The following is a 17,913-nucleotide window of genomic DNA, read 5'->3' on the forward strand; positions in this document are numbered from 1 at the left end:
TCACCTCTTCCAAACGAGTGATTCTATAAATAAGTCATCATCTCGTTCGAGCTATGCACGCAATTAGCAAAAGTACTTAGCAATACGACAGGGCTCCTGAAAAAGAGGGATATTCCTCAGCCAGCAGCACTGCAGAGTATATTTATAATTGCTCAGTGCGTTTTAGGTGAGTAGACGAACCACAAGCCACGACGGCGATGGCAGAATCACTAAATTACTTTTCTCGCCAGGCAACAGACGTAATCGATGCAAGAATTTGGCGAAAATATTCAGCATGCTCACGATGAGAAGTTGGGCAGGTAAGTTCAAATAGCTTTCTAAAACAATAGTTAAAGTGTAATTCTGTGCAGGCATCTGGTGGCTAGTATAGCCATCGAACCGGGAGATACCATATTGGAGGAGCGACCCTTGCTGGTAGCTCCACACTGGGAATGCCATCAGCTGAAGTGCGCGCAATGCCTTCAGGAATCCTATGTGATATGCCGAAGGTGTCAGGTATTTCCCCTGTGCATGGACTGCAACCAGCATGATGAATTCGAGTGTGAGTTTTTCACCAGCGGAGCAGGAAAAGCCCTCTGCAAGGATATTCTTGTGAAGAACTTTGGCATATGTGGACTCCTAAAGCTCCTTCTTCTGCTAGAGAATCCTCGTACAAAAGGCGATTGCCAAATGCTCATCGATGTTCCTATAAATCTGAGTGATTACCGCGACGGAGAAGGAATGTGGCAAGAGCACGAGGAGCTAGTGGTGCGTCCACTAATGGAGAGTGGCCTAGCGGATGTTCTACCCACTCAGGAGCTAACTTCGGATGCACTTCACGCCCATTGCATACGTATCGACAGTAATTCCTTCGAGGTGACCGCAAAGGATGGTGATACCTTGAAGGGAATTTTTGTTTGGGGTGCTACTTTACCGCACCACTGCGTTCCAAACACGGTGGTGGCCTTGGATGAACAGTTCAACATGAAGCTATATGCGGCGGTTCCCCTGCAGCCTGGCGACATCATCTACAACTCGTACACCAATCCTCTGATGGGCACCAGTCAGAGACAACACCAACTGCGTCTAAGTAGAAGACTGGAGTGTATCTGCTCGCGCTGTCTGGATCCGACCGAGATGGGCACCCACATGAGCAGCCTGAAGTGCAAGGAGTGCCCCGGATTTTCAGTTTGCGAGATTGATTCAAATGGAAAACTTGGAGACTGGCGCTGCCCGGATTGTAGAGCCCTGTTAACCGCTGCCGAGGTCCACGAACTACAGGCTGCAGTGGGATCGGCCTTAGTAGACGCCATGGGTGACCTGCAGGTATACGAAGCTCTACTGACCCAGTACGGGCCACTGCTCCATCCCAATCATTTCATGCTGCTGGACATCAAGCAGAACATTGCCAGTATTCTGCGAGCGGCTGCTTTAATGAACTCCATGGACCAGCCGTGCAAGAAACTTCTCGCCCGCCGGGTGGAACTCTGCTCCGACTTACTGCCCGTCTGTCGGGCTGTGGTTCCAGGCATCTCCAAGCTGTATGCCATTGGTCTGTTTGAGTACTTGCTGGCCTTGGTGGAGCTGGTGGAATTGCAATTTGCCGAAAGTGATCTGAGCAAAAAAGAATATGTGGTGAGTAAAGTGAATACCCTTTTAAAATTGCAATTATTAAATAAATGCAATTCACAGGCTCATTTAAGGACCGCGAGTCTGGTGGCCACGGAAGCAATGGACCTACTTCGCTTTGAGCCAGAAAACTCGGCAGAAGGCTATCTTGCAGACCGGATTTCAATGGAGCTGGAGCGGATTGAGTCCGATTTGAAGAAATACGGCAGATAATATCCCCATTTTGGGTACATATCTTATATCCACTTTGTGGCCCTGCTCCGGCAATTTTTAGTCTAAAACAAATTTGATTAGTCGAAGGGAAGCGAACACAATGCGCTCCCTTCAGTTGTTGCCACTTTTACATTGTGTACCGGCGACATGGTTCAACGTATGGCTGGGTGGGGGGAATCATTGACCAAGAAATAAATAAAGAATTGTCGTTCAATTAAAAATAAGTTGCCAGCATGGCGCTGGTTGTGTTGTCAGTATGCCAAAGGTAGCCAAAGGGAACGGGAAACAGAGAATGGCCGCAGTAACCGACGATTTTGCAAGGAAGTGCGAGATAAAGCAGAATGACACGCTGGGCAGGTGGGTGCATCTATAACCCATTTAAAATATTTAACCCCTGTGGGTTTCCCTGAAGATTTGCGGTTGCCCTCTGTAATGTTCGGGCTGGCGAGACCCTGCTGCTGGAGAATCCTATCGTGGTTTTGCCCCTAATGGGCGAAAGACGCTGCTCCAAGTGCTTTAATCTAACCGAGAGTTTTTGTCGGTAGGTGGACTCCATACAAATGTGTTATCCATTTACGAATCTTATGTAAACCCTTAGAAAGTGCCGTCTGTTAGCTTTGTGTGAGGATTGCTCGGATCATGACGAACGAGATTGCAAAAGGCTTGCTGAAATGAATTTTTCGGACGACCAGGTGGAGCTGCTTCAGAAAAAGGAGCACACCGAAATCCAGCCAGTTTTGAAATGCCTGCTGTTAAGAGAGCACGAGGAAACCCTGCCCTTGTACGAGGAAATGTCCCAAATGGATTCCCAACTTATGACTAGAAGAGGGACTGAAGTCTGGAAAAACTACCAGGAGCACGCATTTACTCCTCTGGATTATGGTGGAGTGCTAGCACAACTACGGGGTGCGGCGGATGAGGACCTAGTACAGGGTCTCCTAGGCATCCTGGACATAAATGCCTACGAGATAAGGGCCCCGGAGGTGGGTGGCGCCATGAGAGGACTGTATCGCCGGGCAGGACTCTTCGCCCACAGCTGCACGCCCAACCTGGTCATCTCAATCGATGACGAGCAACGTATAAAGGTCTACGCAAATCGGTTTATAGCCGCCGGAGAGATCCTTTACAATTGCTACACCAATGTGCTCCTGGGCACCGAGGAGCGTCGCAAAATCCTCAAGGTGGGCAAGTGCTTCGACTGCTCCTGTCCGCGATGCCAGGATCCCACCGAGCTGGGAACACACATGAGCAGTTTCATTTGCAGTCAATGCTCGTGCGTAGATGGCTACATAGTGCGTCAGCCGGATACCGGAATATGGCAGTGCCTTCTTAATCCGGAGCACACACTGAAACAGGAGTTTGTCTCGAATATGCTGGAACGTGCTAAGGAGGAAATATTTCACGCAAGGGATGATATATACCGGCAGGAGCTACTCTTGGCCAAGCTAAGTCGCCTACTTCATCGGAATCATTTCCTAATGCTCGATCTAAAGCAAAATATCGCCTCTATATTGCGACAGATTCTTCAGAATATGGGAACCCGACCAAATAAGAAAGTATACGAGCGGAAGATTCGTTTGTGCCAGGAGATATTGTTGGTACTTAAGGTCGTAACTCCTGGAATCTCCAGATTGAAGGCTATCGCCCTCTATGAACTGGCTAACACACAGGCCGAATTGGCCAGAAAAATGTATACTGAAATGGAGCACAGTGCCAATGACCTCCTGGTGGGAAAGTCCTGGATTTATTCCTTAATGTCAAATTAATGAAATTTTTTCTAGGCGGAATTGGAACGAGTTGAGGTCATGCTGCGGGAGTCTCTGCGAATGCTTCTATTTGAGCCACTGGCCACTCCAGAGGGCCAGCTGACGCGATCAATGCTTCGAGAGCTGAAGGAGCTGCAGGATGATATAAAAAATCTTCGGGAATCCGATGACGATGTGGTAAATCAATAAGATCTGCGAGTTTGCAGATTAAAACTGGTATTTGAATTCAATAAGCATTGTTTCCCATGTTTAACTAATGACTTATTCATGTGTATAGCATTCATCTTGTTGATTAAAAATTTGAAAAAAAAAGAGGATACAATATTAACTGAGCTAAATTTCAAATCAAATCAAACCGAAATTGTTAGGAATGTTCACGAACAATAGGAAATAATACTAGTTTGCATTACTTTTTAATGAAACTTTAAATCAATTTAAATTCGATAACTGATATAGAGCTTTAATCGAAGAGCCGCACGTTTGCTGTTATCGTTTAATTTACCGCTTTTGCAACACTACTGAGTTTATTTATTGTTATTTATCTTTTTTTTGCATTAAACAATAAAAGCTCAGCTAGACAAAAGAGTTAACCGTGGAATTTTCGACATTTCCGAATAAATAACACAAAGAGGCAGTGAAATTATGGGAACAGCTGATAACTGATAATACAGATGGGGTATGCACCGCGAATAAGGGATAAAACAACCCCCAAGTGGGAAAAAAACGAGGGTTTGCTGCTCAGTTGCGATTTGCATGTGCCGTGGAGATAAGGTGCTCCTCTGCACCGCTTGATTCTGCGACTGCAAAAAATTTCCAACCGTGGAGCAACAACAAATGCTGCAATATATACATCACTAGCCGCGTCCCCGCAACGTTGCCGCCACCCCCGCAAAGGCCGTAATGTGTTGGACGTTGTGAAATAGTAATACTCACCATTCTACATCGACATTCGTCATCCGGAAGCGCGGAGCCGTGAAAATCCCCCTTTAGGATGGCCCTCGCCAGTGCCGCCGCCGCCCTCTTGAAGGGTTCGCAGACGCCTCTGCAGCAGCTCCTGGAGGACATTAACTTCCAGCGCACCAAGGAGATGCGTCAGCTGCTCAAGGATGGTGGGTACAGCTCTAATCCGGACTCCGCAGCTCCCCGATTCGGTTCAAATAGCAGGGAAAATTTGTCTACATTTGCACTTTATCGATTTATCACAAAGGGCAACCCCTAAGGATGTGTATGCTTGTGTGTGTGCCCTGCTGCGCTTGTGTTTGTGTGTTCGTGCCTTTTCCGCCCCACTTTTGGCCAACCTCTTTGTTTTCCTTTACATAAGCGGCTTTTACTTTTATCGGCCCAAATGGCAGTATGGGAAAACCGCAAACAGCTGTTCACCTGTCGGTCAACATCAGCATCCCCCAGTTTCCCACAAGTCCTCAAAATCGAAAAGATAGAGCCGAAGCTAAGGTTCCTAGAAATATGATTGCCAAAACGAAATTCTCAAATTTGAATATACATAGATAGTTAATTATTTTTATGATGCAATTGAAGTTTGGGATTTAATACGTTCCATTTATAGAAGCTTAGCAACGCTTTTGGTCATAATAAATCTATATAACAAATTATGTAATACACTTAGGCATTTGATTTCATAACATTGACGCTGAAGCTCAGAAAGTTAATATTCTTATTATATGTCTCTTAGATGGCGGTTTCGTTGTCCTACAGGGCACCACCTACTGGACGGACCTGTTTGTGCGTCATTTCCTCTTCCAGACAGAGCCCGTGCACAGCATCGACTCAGACGACTTGCTCTTCTTTGTGCGCAAAAAGCACGTGAAGAGCTCCTCTCGTCACATGCCAAAATTTGAGGTGAGCATCAGGAATTACCATAAAACACCCATTGAACATATTCTATTCTTTAAACAGACTGAGGTGGAGGTATTCCGCAAGGACTCGCGCAAACTGCCCATCGGTGATCCTGATGTGGACTGGGAGGAGACGGTTTATCTCAACATGGTCATTCATCAGTTCGATTACACGTTGACACTGGCCATTTGTACAAGGACGTCGCCAAAGGAGTTGCAAGTGCTGAGAAGACATTCGCAGAGGGTCTACGCAAGCCCCAGTCGTCGGAAGATGGACACCAAGGGCGAAGGCGAGGAGATTACGTATCCGCACATCTGCTTCATGGTCGATAATTTCGACGAGGTGTTCAGCGACATTTTGGTGCGCGACGGGGAGATGGTGTGCGTCGAACTGGTGGCTAACGACAAAGATGGAGCAGTGCAAGGAGTGATCTTTTTGGGGTCCATACGCTATGATGCCCTAAAAAAGGTGTACGATGCCAGGGTATGACCAATCTGAATTGCTCTATGTTTTTCTATCCTAACTTTTACATTTTGCAACTTAGCAATCTAGTCTGAGTTCCAAGGTGGCGCAGCGCATGTCCTTTGGCCTGTTCAGCAGTGGAGCTGGTGTCCAAACGCGCTGCGAGTTTGTCCGGATGAAGGGACCTCAGGGAAAGGGACACGCCGAGATGGCGGTGACCAAGCCAAAAGGATCCGGTGTGGAGACACCCACCAGCGAGCCGGGATTCTGCGCCACTGACATGTGGGACGAGTGGGAGGAAGAGAACGACGACTATTGCACCTATCGACATCAGAGACGCCTTAGCGATCCTAGTGCCAATCTCAATAACTTCTCACGGTACGGGTGGCGCACGAAGAACTCGAATAACCAGGATATGGTGGGCAGTGGCACCAGCCCCAGTGTGGGAGCCAAGGCGCGATCGGAGAACGAGGGACTGGACTCGCTGGCTAGCGAGGTGTCCGAAATCGAGGCTGGAGATTTGCGCGACGGTCAGTCTGAACATGTACTTCTTTATCCTTGTTTCCTATTCATTTGAGCATCCTTAAGTTGCATGATATTTAGAATTGTATTACTGCTTACAGTTGTTGCCGTAGTTAAATTAAAGCTGCTTTTCCGCTTGCTCCTTTCATTTTCCGTTCATATTCCTGATTTACTTCTCGTAATGTGTTGTCGTTCCATTGATTTTCCTTTTAAAACTTCCAACTATCGAATTTATATATATACTTTAAGTGTGCCCCTAAGAACGACTCCAGAGTATATATATAAAGAGAACACCAGACATTGCCGAGAAAGCAGGACAAATAATACACTAAGGACAACCAAAATTATATTTCGTTTGGCTTATTGTTTGACACTGGATTTCGCTTTAAACGGGAATCGTTCACCACATTCCGTAGTCCCGTCCCTATTCCCAATTCCCTTTAGAAATTGTTTGGTGGCTTGACTGTATATTCATTAGACATCCATTCATCCACCTATTATCGATCGATCGCCTAGTTTATATTTGTGTTTCCCTATTCTGGTTTATTATTTCCACTGCTTTCTGTTGCCAATTATCGATTAAGTTGCTTGGGCCGATCATCGGTTGTACATGTGTGTCGATGTATATGCTTTTAAAACGCAAAAACCGATCTATCTACTTGTAGATCAGCAACGTCCTGCTTTCTCGGCCTCAGCGGCAAAACTGCACCCAAATCCGAACTGCGAGACACATAAACTCGCGACTGGTGACCAAGAAAAGTTGACCCAAGAATCTCCTAGAGAGAGTACTTCCTCTGCTCCAGCGGAAGTCGCTGTTCCTGCTGTTACTCCGCCTCCATTGAGTGCCGCCGTGGAGGTCACAGTTTCCGGGGACGTCAGCGTTACTGGACATAGCTCAACTACGGGCTGCAATTGCTTTGGTGGCAAAAAGTGTAAGAAGCGCTGGGCGTCTGCCAAGAACACGGACACCCCGGAAATGTCCGAGGTGTACTGCCCCAGTTGCGAGGATCCGTCCAACGAGTCGCCCGCCTGTCTGGCCAAGATGCCCGACAAGCGGCCCACCCGTCTCAAGCCAAAAAGCAGCATCCTGAGTGTGGAGAGTGAGCTGCTCGTGGGCAAAAGAAGCAGTTTCCGACTGCCATCAGAGATCAAACGCAAGCAACAGGGTGGCAGCATTACGAGGAGTGCCTCCCTGAGTGCTGCTGATCGCAGGACCAGCCTCCCAGTGGCCACCAAGAGGATCATACCTCCAAGACTGCGCACGGCCAAAGCCAAGGATCTCGAGAAGGACAAGGAGAAAGAAAAGGACAAAAACAAGGAGAACGACAAGAAGTCTTCAAATCAGAAGGTCAACGGCTCAGCTACCAACTTTCTGGCCAAGATGTCGCCCAAGCGGCTAAAAGCAGGCAAAGAGAAGGACAAGGACAAAGATGGAAACAAGGAGAAGGAAAAGGACAAGTTCAAGGCAATGGATGCAGCTAAGAAAAAAGCTGTTAATAATAACAATCCAAAGCCTGACATTTCCAAATCGGAGGAGTACGAGATCGCCGATGATGCTACCTCCCTGAATGGTAGTGAATCGGAACCAGTTGGAGCCGCCAAGATGGTTATCCTAAGTGAGAGCGACAGCAAGCTAATGATTAGTGTGCGTGGACGAGAAGAGCTGCCGGTCGTGGATTCGCCCAAGACTCCGCCAAAACGATTCGAAAAGTGTGTCAGCTTGCCTGTGGAGCCGGAGAGTCATCTGCTGCAGCCGGACGAGAACAATGAGAACGAGCAGAGCGATATTACAAACGTGATATCGCCCACGGAACTTACACCCATGCTGGATGTGGCCAATGGCAACGGGGAGGCCAATAGTGCTACTCTTCCGAGAACAGCCAAGCAAGCTCATGTCAGCAAGATGCTGCATTTGGTTCCCAAGCGCAGAACACCCGATGGCACTAACATCTACTATTGGTGCGATGTGCCCAAAAAGGCAATAAAAGGTTATTTCCTAGGCTTTTTACTTCAACTATATTTAATTTTTTTGTACTTCGATTTTCGTGTACTTACATTTCAATAATTCCGACTAACATAAACTAATTCCGTGAGCCTCTTATCTACTTTTAGAGCTCGACGATGGCGCTTATAATCCCCTATGGACCAGTCGAGGCTTTACGCAATCTTTTCATTTCTGGAAGGAGAATAGAAGACAGCAGTCAACGCCGCTAAATGCATTCCTCACATATGTGACACTGCCCTGGTGGAGCATTGCAAAAGGTGAGCTACTTGAAGACCTACCTCAAAAATATTCGCCATTCTGATGTAAAATACTTTTTTTTTCAGATCTCTTGGATCACCGGGAAACGCCTATTCTGACCTTTTAGTATTAACTTTATCTGGCAATTGTGATTTATATGCTTTATAGTTCTCACATGTATTCCCTATTTATCGATCGAATGTGTGACCAGTCTGTGTGATCAGTCCCAGTTTGATTTATCAGTATATATGCTATGTTCTCGACCAATGTTGAGTTTCCTAAGGCGAATCCTCACGATTCACACTATTTCGGGAGCGGAAAGCAAACCTACAAATTTATGAACTACAAACTACGATAGTGAGCTCTGTTACCGATGATATGGAAATATATAATTGTAATATTATTTGTAAATTGTACGGCAAAATTTATACCATGAAATATATACGGAATAGAAAAGACACGAGAGTAAAGAGGAATTATTGGAGGAGCCAATGGATGAAAGTCAAGACCATCTCGCGAGTAATGCTTGTAATCAGAGTTCCCGAAGCATCCGGCATCGGGTCGGTCGCTCGACTTGAAGATAGCTCTATCGCCTCTCCGGCTTGATTAGTCTGTTTTTGAGCCTCGCTGGAAACGGTCGTTGCTGCAGTTGAGCTTTGTAATCGAGTCAAGTGATAACGCGGGAAATAAAGCACTGGAGATGGGGCAATCGCTGCCGCTGCTCATCCGCCTCATCGTTGTGATCTGGCTGACAATTAGTATGGTCACCGCATGTCCCCGGGCGCCCACCCACTTGAACCACGGTCGACGCACACGCGGCGACAATGGATACAAATTAATTGTGGCCGATGGACCCAACGGCTATGTGCCCGGCAAGACGTATAATTGTAAGTCGGGAAGGTAGCTAGTTGGTTTTGTAATCATCGGGGTCATTCGAGAACTAAAAACAAAAGCCATCGAAATGATAAGAGAATCCAGAGCAGATGGTGATGTTGTCCATCTTGTCAGTCCAGTTGCTATTTTGATAACGCTTTCTGTGTTAATTTGTACCTAATCTTTTTGTAGTGATAAAGAAACTTTAAAGCATTTAGTTTATAAAACGTTTTGATTTATTAGAAAAATTTATTAAAATCAAAATATAACATTTATTGACAAATTGGTTAGCATTAGCTTTTCGGAATTCCTTTTTATTTAATAAATACATAACTTTATGTAGGGTTAGAAAAAATATATGTAACCATGACTAAATGACACATTGTGGCTTAAGAATGAGCGTTTCGCAAATGCTTTTCATAGTATCCCTTGTACTTGAATACTTTAATGCATTTTGTGCACTGAAACCGAACTTGGTGAGAAATCAAATGCTTTAAGTACTCTTTCTTTAAGATGAAAATATCGTCGCAACATTTGCAAAAGTAAGCAAAACTAACAGGTAAAAACGAGAATAGCTTTAAAGTATATCGGGCATTTTCCGAAATGGTATCCAAGTCAATATATTGGGTATATATATTGTAATGCCAAACTGAAATCTGATTAATAATGCCTTTTATATCGCTGTTCGCCAGGTTGCATAACATTGTCTTGTTAACTTCTCTGGTTAAAGCAAATATCTGTTGAGAAATAAAGTCCGGTTTCGCTGGCGGACAAATTTTTCTATAATTCCAAATAGAATCGTACTTCCTGTAGATTTTGATGAATTGATCTGCCTTTTTTCGGATCGTTTCTAACTCGTCTGGCAATAATGTATCCTCGATCGGGTTATCTGTGATTGCCGGCAACTAAAATGGATTAAGATATGAGATGTGAAATGTGCAATGATTCGTATCAAGTGCTTACTCCAACCGCTTTTAATATTTCGCAACTGCTTATTGTTGCCAATTTGTTTAAACGCGTATTTGTATTGGCGCAGGGATCTTCCGATTTTAGGTCGACGCAATTTTCCATCTTTAACTTGCGGATCTTTGTGCTGTTAAACTCAGAAGCAAAACAATTAGTTTTGTCATTAGATCGTATTTGGATTTTGTTTGTACTAGCTTTGGCACTGGTGGTCTGCACCCGTTTTACAATAATGGGGTTTGCCTTGGACTTTATTATTTTAAAAAATTTGTTGGGACTGCCTTGAGCTTTTATCCCTAATTCGCTACGCTTTTTAAAAAACTTTTTTGTGTTTTCTTTCGGCAGACTTTGGGCATTGTTTATATTATTCGTGCTATTCTCCACTTGGTCACTGACACCCTCTTCATTGATTGGTGTTATTAAAGTTTTAGGTAACTTAACTGGTTGTAAAATATCTATTTGTGTTATTTTTACGGGAAATGTTTTCGTGGTTTTTGTCACTTGACTAGCTGCTAGGTGATAGGTTTCATTTATCTCACTTATCTCGGCATTAGTATGAGCTTGTTGACTAGTTAATATGGGCTTTGGTACACAGTTCAGTAGCTTAGGCATGGTAGGCGCCGTTTTCTTCTCGGCATATTTGGTACATATTTGGTTTGCCTCTGTTAAAGAAGACTTTCTTACACTTAATTGAGATGAGCTCGGTATGGGCTTTGTAGGAGTGTCAAAACATGTTCCAGGTATGTTGTCTTCTTGGATGGGCTCAGTTATAGAAAGTTTGGAGTTGGGCTCTGGAGGTTTAATTTCAAGCTTTGCAGACAAATCGCTGTCAAGGACTCGCAGGATGCGGTTCTTTACCATGCTCATTCGCTTTCGCGAAGTCCTTGCAATAGTGTGACTCTTCAGATCGCATATCTTCAAAGAACTGCTCTCGTTATTAGCCTTTTTGCGTGGTCTGTTGAATACGCCATTTTCGGGTTTTAATTCCTTGTCGTTGGTTTGCAATAAAATGTTTGTCACTTCCGCTAGCAGGTTTATTTCACTCTGTTTCCCTATTTGTTCAGCTGTGGGATAATAATGATAATATTAATAATAATACTTTATAACGATATGCCATCACATTCTTACGTTTCATTGGGCTATTGTCTGAGTTATCTTCTGAGCCTTCGATGGCCCTAGAATCCTCTGAATTCATCAGTGAACTAGAGTCACCGCTGCTGCTGTTGTGCCCCGCCGACTGGGCGTCCTCGTGGGCTTTACCCTGCTCACCGGACAACAGCTCCTCCACGCTGTAAACGTTGTGCTCCTTGGTGAAGTGCAGCACATCCGAATGGTTGCTTTGGAGGTGTCTTAAGAACTCCGGCAGTTGTGTGAAGAGGTCACGGCAGAAGTGGCAGTAAAGTGCAATCATACAGTCGTTGGTTGAGACCACCACATCGCCGCACTTTTCCAGGCTGACGCACTGGCTCCCCGATAGCATGTCCAGAAACTTAGACATTATAAAAATCACAGGACTAAAGACTTAATAATATTAACAAATTACAATCGCGCGTCGTCTTAAAAAGAGGGCTGAAAGAGCGAGACAACTATAGGTACATAAATTTGTCGATAACAGTGCTAGTGCCAGTGATGGCATCGATTCCCTTTAATCGATACGTAGTTTTTTTAATCGAATTTTGAATTTAAAAAAATTTGGTAGTACTTCTACTTGGATCCCGGACTCACTTGAAAGTTCAGCATTTCACCCACTTTACCATTACTGCGGAGGCACACACTGGCGCCCGTCGTCCACAGGCAGCTAGTCCCCGGCGAGTGGGCCGCTTCCAGCTGTTTAGTGACTCCCTGACCCAGTTCAACGACAGATGCGTGAACACGGTTTCCGAGGCGGACGACCTGCCCAAAACAGAAGTCCAGGTAATGTGGGTGGCTCCGGAGTCGGGTTCTGGCTGTGTCTCTTTGTCAGCAATGGTCTACGAGGGTCCGAGAGCCTGGTTCGCCGACGATGGCAACCTATCCACTGTGATTTGCGAACGAAAGCCTGATGCAGCTGCTGCTCAAAAGGAATGCTGCGCCTGCGATGAAGCCAAATACAGCGTAAGTCAGAGAAGACCGCGTATTTTTCCGAGCTCCACCTTACTGTCATTCCAATTTCAGTTCGTTTTCGAGGGAATCTGGTCAAACGAAACCCATCCCAAGGATTATCCGTTCGCCATCTGGTTAACACACTTCTCTGACGTGATTGGTGCTTCGCACGAGTCCAACTTCTCCTTCTGGGGCGAGAACCACATAGCCACCGCCGGATTCCGCTCTCTGGCGGAGTGGGGTTCTCCGGCTGCTCTAGAAACGGAGCTGCGCGCGAACGGGCCCAAGTTGCGCACCCTGATTAAGGCCGCTGGGTTGTGGTACCCGAATGTCAACCAGAACACCTCATCCAAGTTCCGGGTGGATCGCAAGCACCCTAAGGTATCGCTGGTGTCCATGTTTGGTCCTTCTCCCGATTGGGTGGTGGGCATTAGTGGTCTGGATCTCTGCACTGAGGATTGCAGCTGGAAGGAGTCAATGGACTTTGATTTGTTTCCATGGGATGCGGGCACTGATAGCGGCATCTCTTATATGGTAATATATATTCAACTGATATTTCATGGTAACCTAAATATTAAATGGACCTTCCTTGGTAGTCACCCAACTCGGAGACACAACCTCCGGAAAGGATGTATCGCATCACTACAATGTATCCTGAGGATCCTAGGGCTCCCTTTTATAATCCCAAGAGCCGTGAGATGACACCACTTGCCAAGCTATACCTAAGACGTGAGAAGATTGTCTCCCGGAACTGCGACGATGAGTTCCTGCAGGCTCTTCAGTTGGAGGTGTCCGACGATGCTGAGGAGCAGGACACCAGAGGTGGGTTTGGTCAACTTGAAACTAACATGCCCATCTAATCAATCGTTTTGCAGCCGAATGTCGAGTGGGCGACTACTCCGCCTGGAGTCCGTGTTCCGTGAGCTGCGGCAAGGGAATCCGCATGCGCAGCAGGCAATATCTGTATCCCGCGGCGGCGGATCAGAACAAATGCGCTCGCCAACTGGTGGCCAAGGAAATGTGCGTGGCTGCCATACCCGAATGTGCCGATGGCCCAGCCCAGTCCAAGGATCGTGACGATGATGAGGGCGAGAACCTGGCCAACTCGCAGTCCCTGGTGGGCAGCAATGGCGAGGGAGCCGGTCTCTGCAAAACTTCTCCCTGGAGCGTGTGGTCCGAGTGTTCGGCCAGCTGTGGCATTGGCATTACCATGCGCACGCGCACCTTTGTCAATCATTTGGGACGCAAGCGATGTCCCCATATCACCATAGTGGAAAAGAACAAGTGCATGCGGCCGGACTGTACATACGAGCAGGTGGAGCTTCCTGATCCGCAATGTCCCACCAGCCAGTGGAGCGACTGGAGTCCGTGCTCCTCGACCTGCGGCCGGGGAGTTACCATTCGGACTCGGCTGCTTCTGTTGGAGAATGGACCCGATAAGGAGAGCTGTACGCAACGCATGGAGCTGCATCAGCAAAAGGAGTGCGTCAATCCCATTGACTGCCACATTAACGCGGAGCAGGCCAAGGACATCTGTGTACAGGCACCGGACCCAGGTCCCTGTCGTGGCACCTATATGCGGTATGCCTACGATCCGCAGAACCAGCATTGCTACTCCTTTACCTACGGAGGATGCCGTGGCAACCGAAACAACTTCCTCACGGAGAACGACTGCCTGAATACGTGCAATGTGCTTAGGTCGCCGTATTCCTCAAGAGTGGATCAGCCCAGGGCCTGCGTCCTGTCAGATTGGTCCGTCTGGTCGCCCTGCAGCGTTAGCTGTGGTGTCGGAGTCTCTGAAAGCCGGCGCTACGTTGTCACCGAGCCCCAGAATGGTGGACAGCCGTGCTCCAAGCGCCTGGTCAAATCACGCTCTTGCGCCATGCCGGCTTGCTAAGGTGCTGTTACAATTGTTCATCACAATCCTTACTCCTTACTACAATCTTACTCCTCTTTCTTAATAAAGTTCGTTTGAGAAACTGTAATCATGTTTTTTTTTTTTTGAGACTGTATATTTATAATTATTCATATGTAAGTACTTAAACAAGAAATTACAACACATTGTGCTTACTTCAATAATTGATTAGGGATCTTTCGATGAATTTCCCCTTGATCACTTAAAGCTTTCTAGTCCGCTTCCCAAAGATCAACAAACACCTTGGGATGAGTAAGCTCCATTCTAGCCATTAGATAAGTGGTAATGTACTACTATCATCGTTAATCTATTGGTTATATACCTTAACAGAAGTCAATGTAATGACAACTTTTACAAGCTTGAAATCGGCTGCAATTGAAATATAATAATATAATGGAATTCCCCTTCATTATATTGTTAGCGTTATAAATATGGCACATGACCACCGCTTGATTTCATTACTAAACAGTCACTTTAGTCGCGTACATCGCGTCCAGTTTTTAAAATCGATTGTGTTTCCTAAATTCATGGAAATGGGATCGCGGGATTTACAAGAATGTAAAATTTCAATAAAATCAATTTGTGCTTTCTGTTTTAGAAAAAAATTTAGCTGTCGAAAGCGAAATGGCACTTGTGTTTAACGTGAAAATAAAGAAATATATTTACAATAATTAAAACTAACAGTCGAGTAACAAATAATTCACGCCGCTGATTAAACCACACAGTATCGCATTAAATATTGCCGTGCCTTCCACTTGTTTCCATTGGCTCGGTAGATGAGGTGCAGGTTGAATGCCACTTCATGCTGCAGACCAAGCGTAGATTCATGCTCTGCGATAAGTGGATGCACGGGCACGGCCAGTGCCTTTTCATAGTAGTCCACGGCCAGGTGAAGGATGTTGGCTTGGTGATAGATACGTCCGATGTTGTAAAAGATCTCCTGCTGTGCGGCGCAATCTGCTAACTCATGGCCGGCAGATCGTAACTCCTTGTAGCGCTGGCCAAAGGCCACGGCTTGGGCCACAGAAGCCGACTTGCGGAGCACCTTCTTCTGCAGCGACAGCTGGTTAAAGGCAACGGCTATGCAGAGGGCCACCAGGGGATCGGGATTCTCGCGCAGAATGGGCATGTAGATGTTTAGAGCATACTTAAAAGATGCGCAGTTGAGGTGATAATGGCCCTGGAATATTCGCATCGGCTTGGTATCGACCGGATGTCGTTGCATCAGGCGGCGCATATAGCGATAATAACGCACTTCGTCACCCTTTTGAATCATCAGAGATAGCATGTTCCACAGCGTTGTCTGGCTGGGCTGTTTGGCGATCAGCTCACGCAGATACGAGAAGGCTATGGCACAGTCGTCGTTGTAGTAGCAGGTTAGTACCATAATTCTCTCGATCTCGTGATGGTAGTAGGTGAATCTTTTTGTTGTAACCATGGCAAAGCAGATCTTCTCAGCGGCGCTGTGCATGCCATGCTTGAAAGCCGTACGCACAAGCTCCCGAAAGAGCTCAAATTCATCTTTGACGGTCAGATCGGAGGTTTCGCTGGCGGCATTTTTAGCAGGATCCTTCAAGGAAATTGGTTTACATTTAACAAATATTAATTATTGTGCGCATTTCTCACCTGAAGATCCTGCTCCGCAGAGTTGTCAACCGCCTTGCTCCTCATTTGGATGATGGTCTTGAGGCTCTCCGAATTGTAAGCACTGCCTCCATTTGCGGCCGCCATCATCTCCTCGCGGTTGTACAACTTGATGGAGTGCCGACTGAGCAGGGCATATCCCACATCCAAGAACTCCTCAATGCGCCCAATCTGCTGTAGCATTACACATCTCTCATACAGCAGGCGGGCAATAAGAGGCTGGCCCTCAGCCTCTCCCGGTTGCTCCAATGCCTGGACAGCCTCCTCGTGCCGGCCTTGCTGTTTTAGCAGAGCGGAGAGGGTGAACCGCGCGTCGTAGCAGAAGGGCGCCAGTTGCACTACCTTCTCGTAGCTCTGAATGGCCTCGTTGGTTCGGTTCAGCTGGCGAAGACACTCGGCCTGCCGCAGCCACACGAATGCCGGACACTCTACGGTGTCGCCATCGGTTATGGGACTCATCAGCGCAATGGCTTCGGCATACTTGTGCTCCTGCATCAAAGCCTCGGTGATGTCCATGTATAGCTCGACTCTATCCGCCGTCAATGTGATGTGCTCTTGGACATTCTGGATAAGATAGCCCAGCAAATGGTGGGCCCGCATGTGGATGAGACTGACGCAGAGCTTGGCCCGCAGCTCGGGGACATAGTCATCTGGGATCTCGCAGAAGTATATAAGTTCCAGACTCTCCTCTTGGTCGTTCTCCAGCTCAAAATTGGTGCGCTCTCGCAGGCACCGCAGAACCTTGGCATACTGTTTATTTAGGATCAGCAGTTCCAAGTAGATGTTTATATCCTCCAGGGTGAATCGCGCACCACACACACTGTACGCCCCCTCCATGGCCTCTAGGGCAAGCGAGTGCTTCTCCAGCACATGAAAGTATCGGGCTACGTTCTTGGCCGTATTCAGGCACATTTTCCACTCATCTGGGGGCATCAGTGGCAGCATTTTCAAGTACGTAAACATGGAGGCATTGGTTTCGCCCATTTTTTGCAACAGCTGCGCCTTACGCAGCCGAAGCTGGTACACTTTGGGCAGCATTTTGATGGCCTTCGTGTAGATGAGACGCGCACGGGCCAAGTTGCCCTGCTGCACCAGCAGATCGGAGACACGTATCCACATGTCTCGGTCCTGGGGATTCAAGTGGGCCGCCAATGTGGAGAAGTTCAGGAACTTGACCTCATCACGGTTCTCATAAATCTCGGCCAGCGTGTAAAACGGTTCACTGGCCAGTGGATTCTGTCGGATGATCTCCATGCAGATGCGCTCGGCTGTTTCATAGCGGCCGTACACAAAGCTCAGATTGGCCTCGCCCATCAGTCCTTGCAGGGCGGTGCTTAGTTGGCTTTTCCGAAAGCCACCTCCTCCAGAACGACCACTTCCCGTCGACTGTTCCTGTGACGTTTTCGCTTGCGCCGAAGTGTTCGGCTTCTCGATGCTGCCGGCCGCCTCACTGGGCTCCTCATCATTGCCCTCCTCATCCTCGTCGCTGGCCTCCAGCTTGGTGCAGAAGTCCGGGAACTCTAGGCACTGAACACCCTGCACGTAGCGCTTAATCAGCGCACCCTCCTCCTCGTCATCAGCGATGCAGCGCCGTTCGCCGTCTGTATCGCAGTCGATGATGTCTACCACGCGCAGCGGCTCTGTCTCCTGGAACTGCTCCAATTCGTTTTCCGGCACATCGTTGCTGTCTATTTCCTCAATTAGGACCTCATTCGAATCTGAATCGGCCATTTCCGCCAATTTTATTTTGTAAACAAATCTCTGGATTA

The 17,913-nt window shown here is 47.0% G+C and overlaps 6 protein-coding genes across 9 annotated transcripts; 4 read left to right on the forward strand and 2 right to left on the reverse strand.

Moving 5' to 3' along the window:
- The first annotated feature begins 11 nt into the window (after positions 1–11).
- On the forward strand, positions 12–2,037 carry SmydA-7 (SET and MYND domain containing, arthropod-specific, member 7). Of its 2 annotated transcripts, NM_001274110.1 has the most exons (4): positions 12–166; positions 231–299; positions 351–1,614; positions 1,672–2,037. In NM_001274110.1, the coding sequence occupies exons 2-4, from the start codon at positions 247–249 to the stop codon at positions 1,819–1,821; spliced, it is 1,467 nt and encodes a 488-aa protein (NP_001261039.1). In that variant the 5' UTR covers positions 12–166; positions 231–246; the 3' UTR covers positions 1,822–2,037. The 2 variants fall into 2 exon arrangements, with proteins under 2 accessions (NP_001261039.1, NP_611181.1); NM_137337.2 differs by lacking the exon at positions 12–166 and having other exon boundaries at positions 219–299.
- Positions 2,038–2,107: 70 nt separating this feature from the next.
- SmydA-6 (SET and MYND domain containing, arthropod-specific, member 6) lies at positions 2,108–4,063 on the forward strand. The gene is made up of 4 exons (NM_137338.2): positions 2,108–2,178; positions 2,234–2,362; positions 2,420–3,548; positions 3,603–4,063. The coding sequence occupies exons 1-4, from the start codon at positions 2,114–2,116 to the stop codon at positions 3,774–3,776; spliced, it is 1,497 nt and encodes a 498-aa protein (NP_611182.1). The 5' UTR covers positions 2,108–2,113; the 3' UTR covers positions 3,777–4,063.
- An 80-nt stretch (positions 4,064–4,143) lies between these two features.
- CG9646 (uncharacterized protein) lies at positions 4,144–9,124 on the forward strand. Of its 2 annotated transcripts, NM_137339.2 has the most exons (7): positions 4,144–4,696; positions 5,278–5,444; positions 5,502–5,924; positions 5,986–6,433; positions 7,091–8,413; positions 8,538–8,687; positions 8,754–9,124. In NM_137339.2, exons 1-7 carry the CDS (start codon positions 4,579–4,581, stop codon positions 8,792–8,794), a joined length of 2,670 nt encoding a protein of 889 aa, NP_611183.1. In that variant the 5' UTR covers positions 4,144–4,578; the 3' UTR covers positions 8,795–9,124. The 2 variants fall into 2 exon arrangements, with proteins under 2 accessions (NP_611183.1, NP_001286517.1); NM_001299588.1 differs by lacking the exon at positions 7,091–8,413 and having other exon boundaries at positions 4,327–4,696.
- Positions 9,125–9,270: 146 nt separating this feature from the next.
- fat-spondin lies at positions 9,271–14,568 on the forward strand. Its single transcript, NM_058087.5, has 5 exons — positions 9,271–9,554; positions 12,203–12,597; positions 12,658–13,119; positions 13,182–13,407; positions 13,461–14,568. The coding sequence occupies exons 1-5, from the start codon at positions 9,368–9,370 to the stop codon at positions 14,480–14,482; spliced, it is 2,292 nt and encodes a 763-aa protein (NP_477435.1). The 5' UTR covers positions 9,271–9,367; the 3' UTR covers positions 14,483–14,568.
- Positions 9,815–12,104, reverse strand: tef (teflon). The gene is made up of 3 exons (NM_079042.4): positions 11,632–12,104; positions 10,504–11,567; positions 9,815–10,445 (listed from the first exon to the last, which is right to left on the reverse strand). The coding sequence occupies exons 1-3, from the start codon at positions 11,999–12,001 to the stop codon at positions 9,930–9,932; spliced, it is 1,950 nt and encodes a 649-aa protein (NP_523766.1). The 5' UTR covers positions 12,002–12,104; the 3' UTR covers positions 9,815–9,929.
- A 31-nt stretch (positions 14,569–14,599) lies between the features above and the next one.
- On the reverse strand, positions 14,600–17,903 carry CG8950 (uncharacterized protein). 2 transcript variants are annotated; one of them, NM_001259455.2, is made up of 2 exons: positions 16,127–17,903; positions 14,600–16,070 (listed from the first exon to the last, which is right to left on the reverse strand). In NM_001259455.2, the coding sequence occupies exons 1-2, from the start codon at positions 17,873–17,875 to the stop codon at positions 15,213–15,215; spliced, it is 2,607 nt and encodes an 868-aa protein (NP_001246384.1). In that variant the 5' UTR covers positions 17,876–17,903; the 3' UTR covers positions 14,600–15,212. The 2 variants fall into 2 exon arrangements, with proteins under 2 accessions (NP_001246384.1, NP_611184.1); NM_137340.3 differs by having other exon boundaries at positions 15,140–16,070.
- Positions 17,904–17,913: the final 10 nt, after the last annotated feature.

Source organism: Drosophila melanogaster, chromosome 2R (assembly GCF_000001215.4).
Source record: "Drosophila melanogaster chromosome 2R".
NCBI classification, from domain to species: domain Eukaryota; kingdom Metazoa; phylum Arthropoda; class Insecta; order Diptera; family Drosophilidae; genus Drosophila; species Drosophila melanogaster.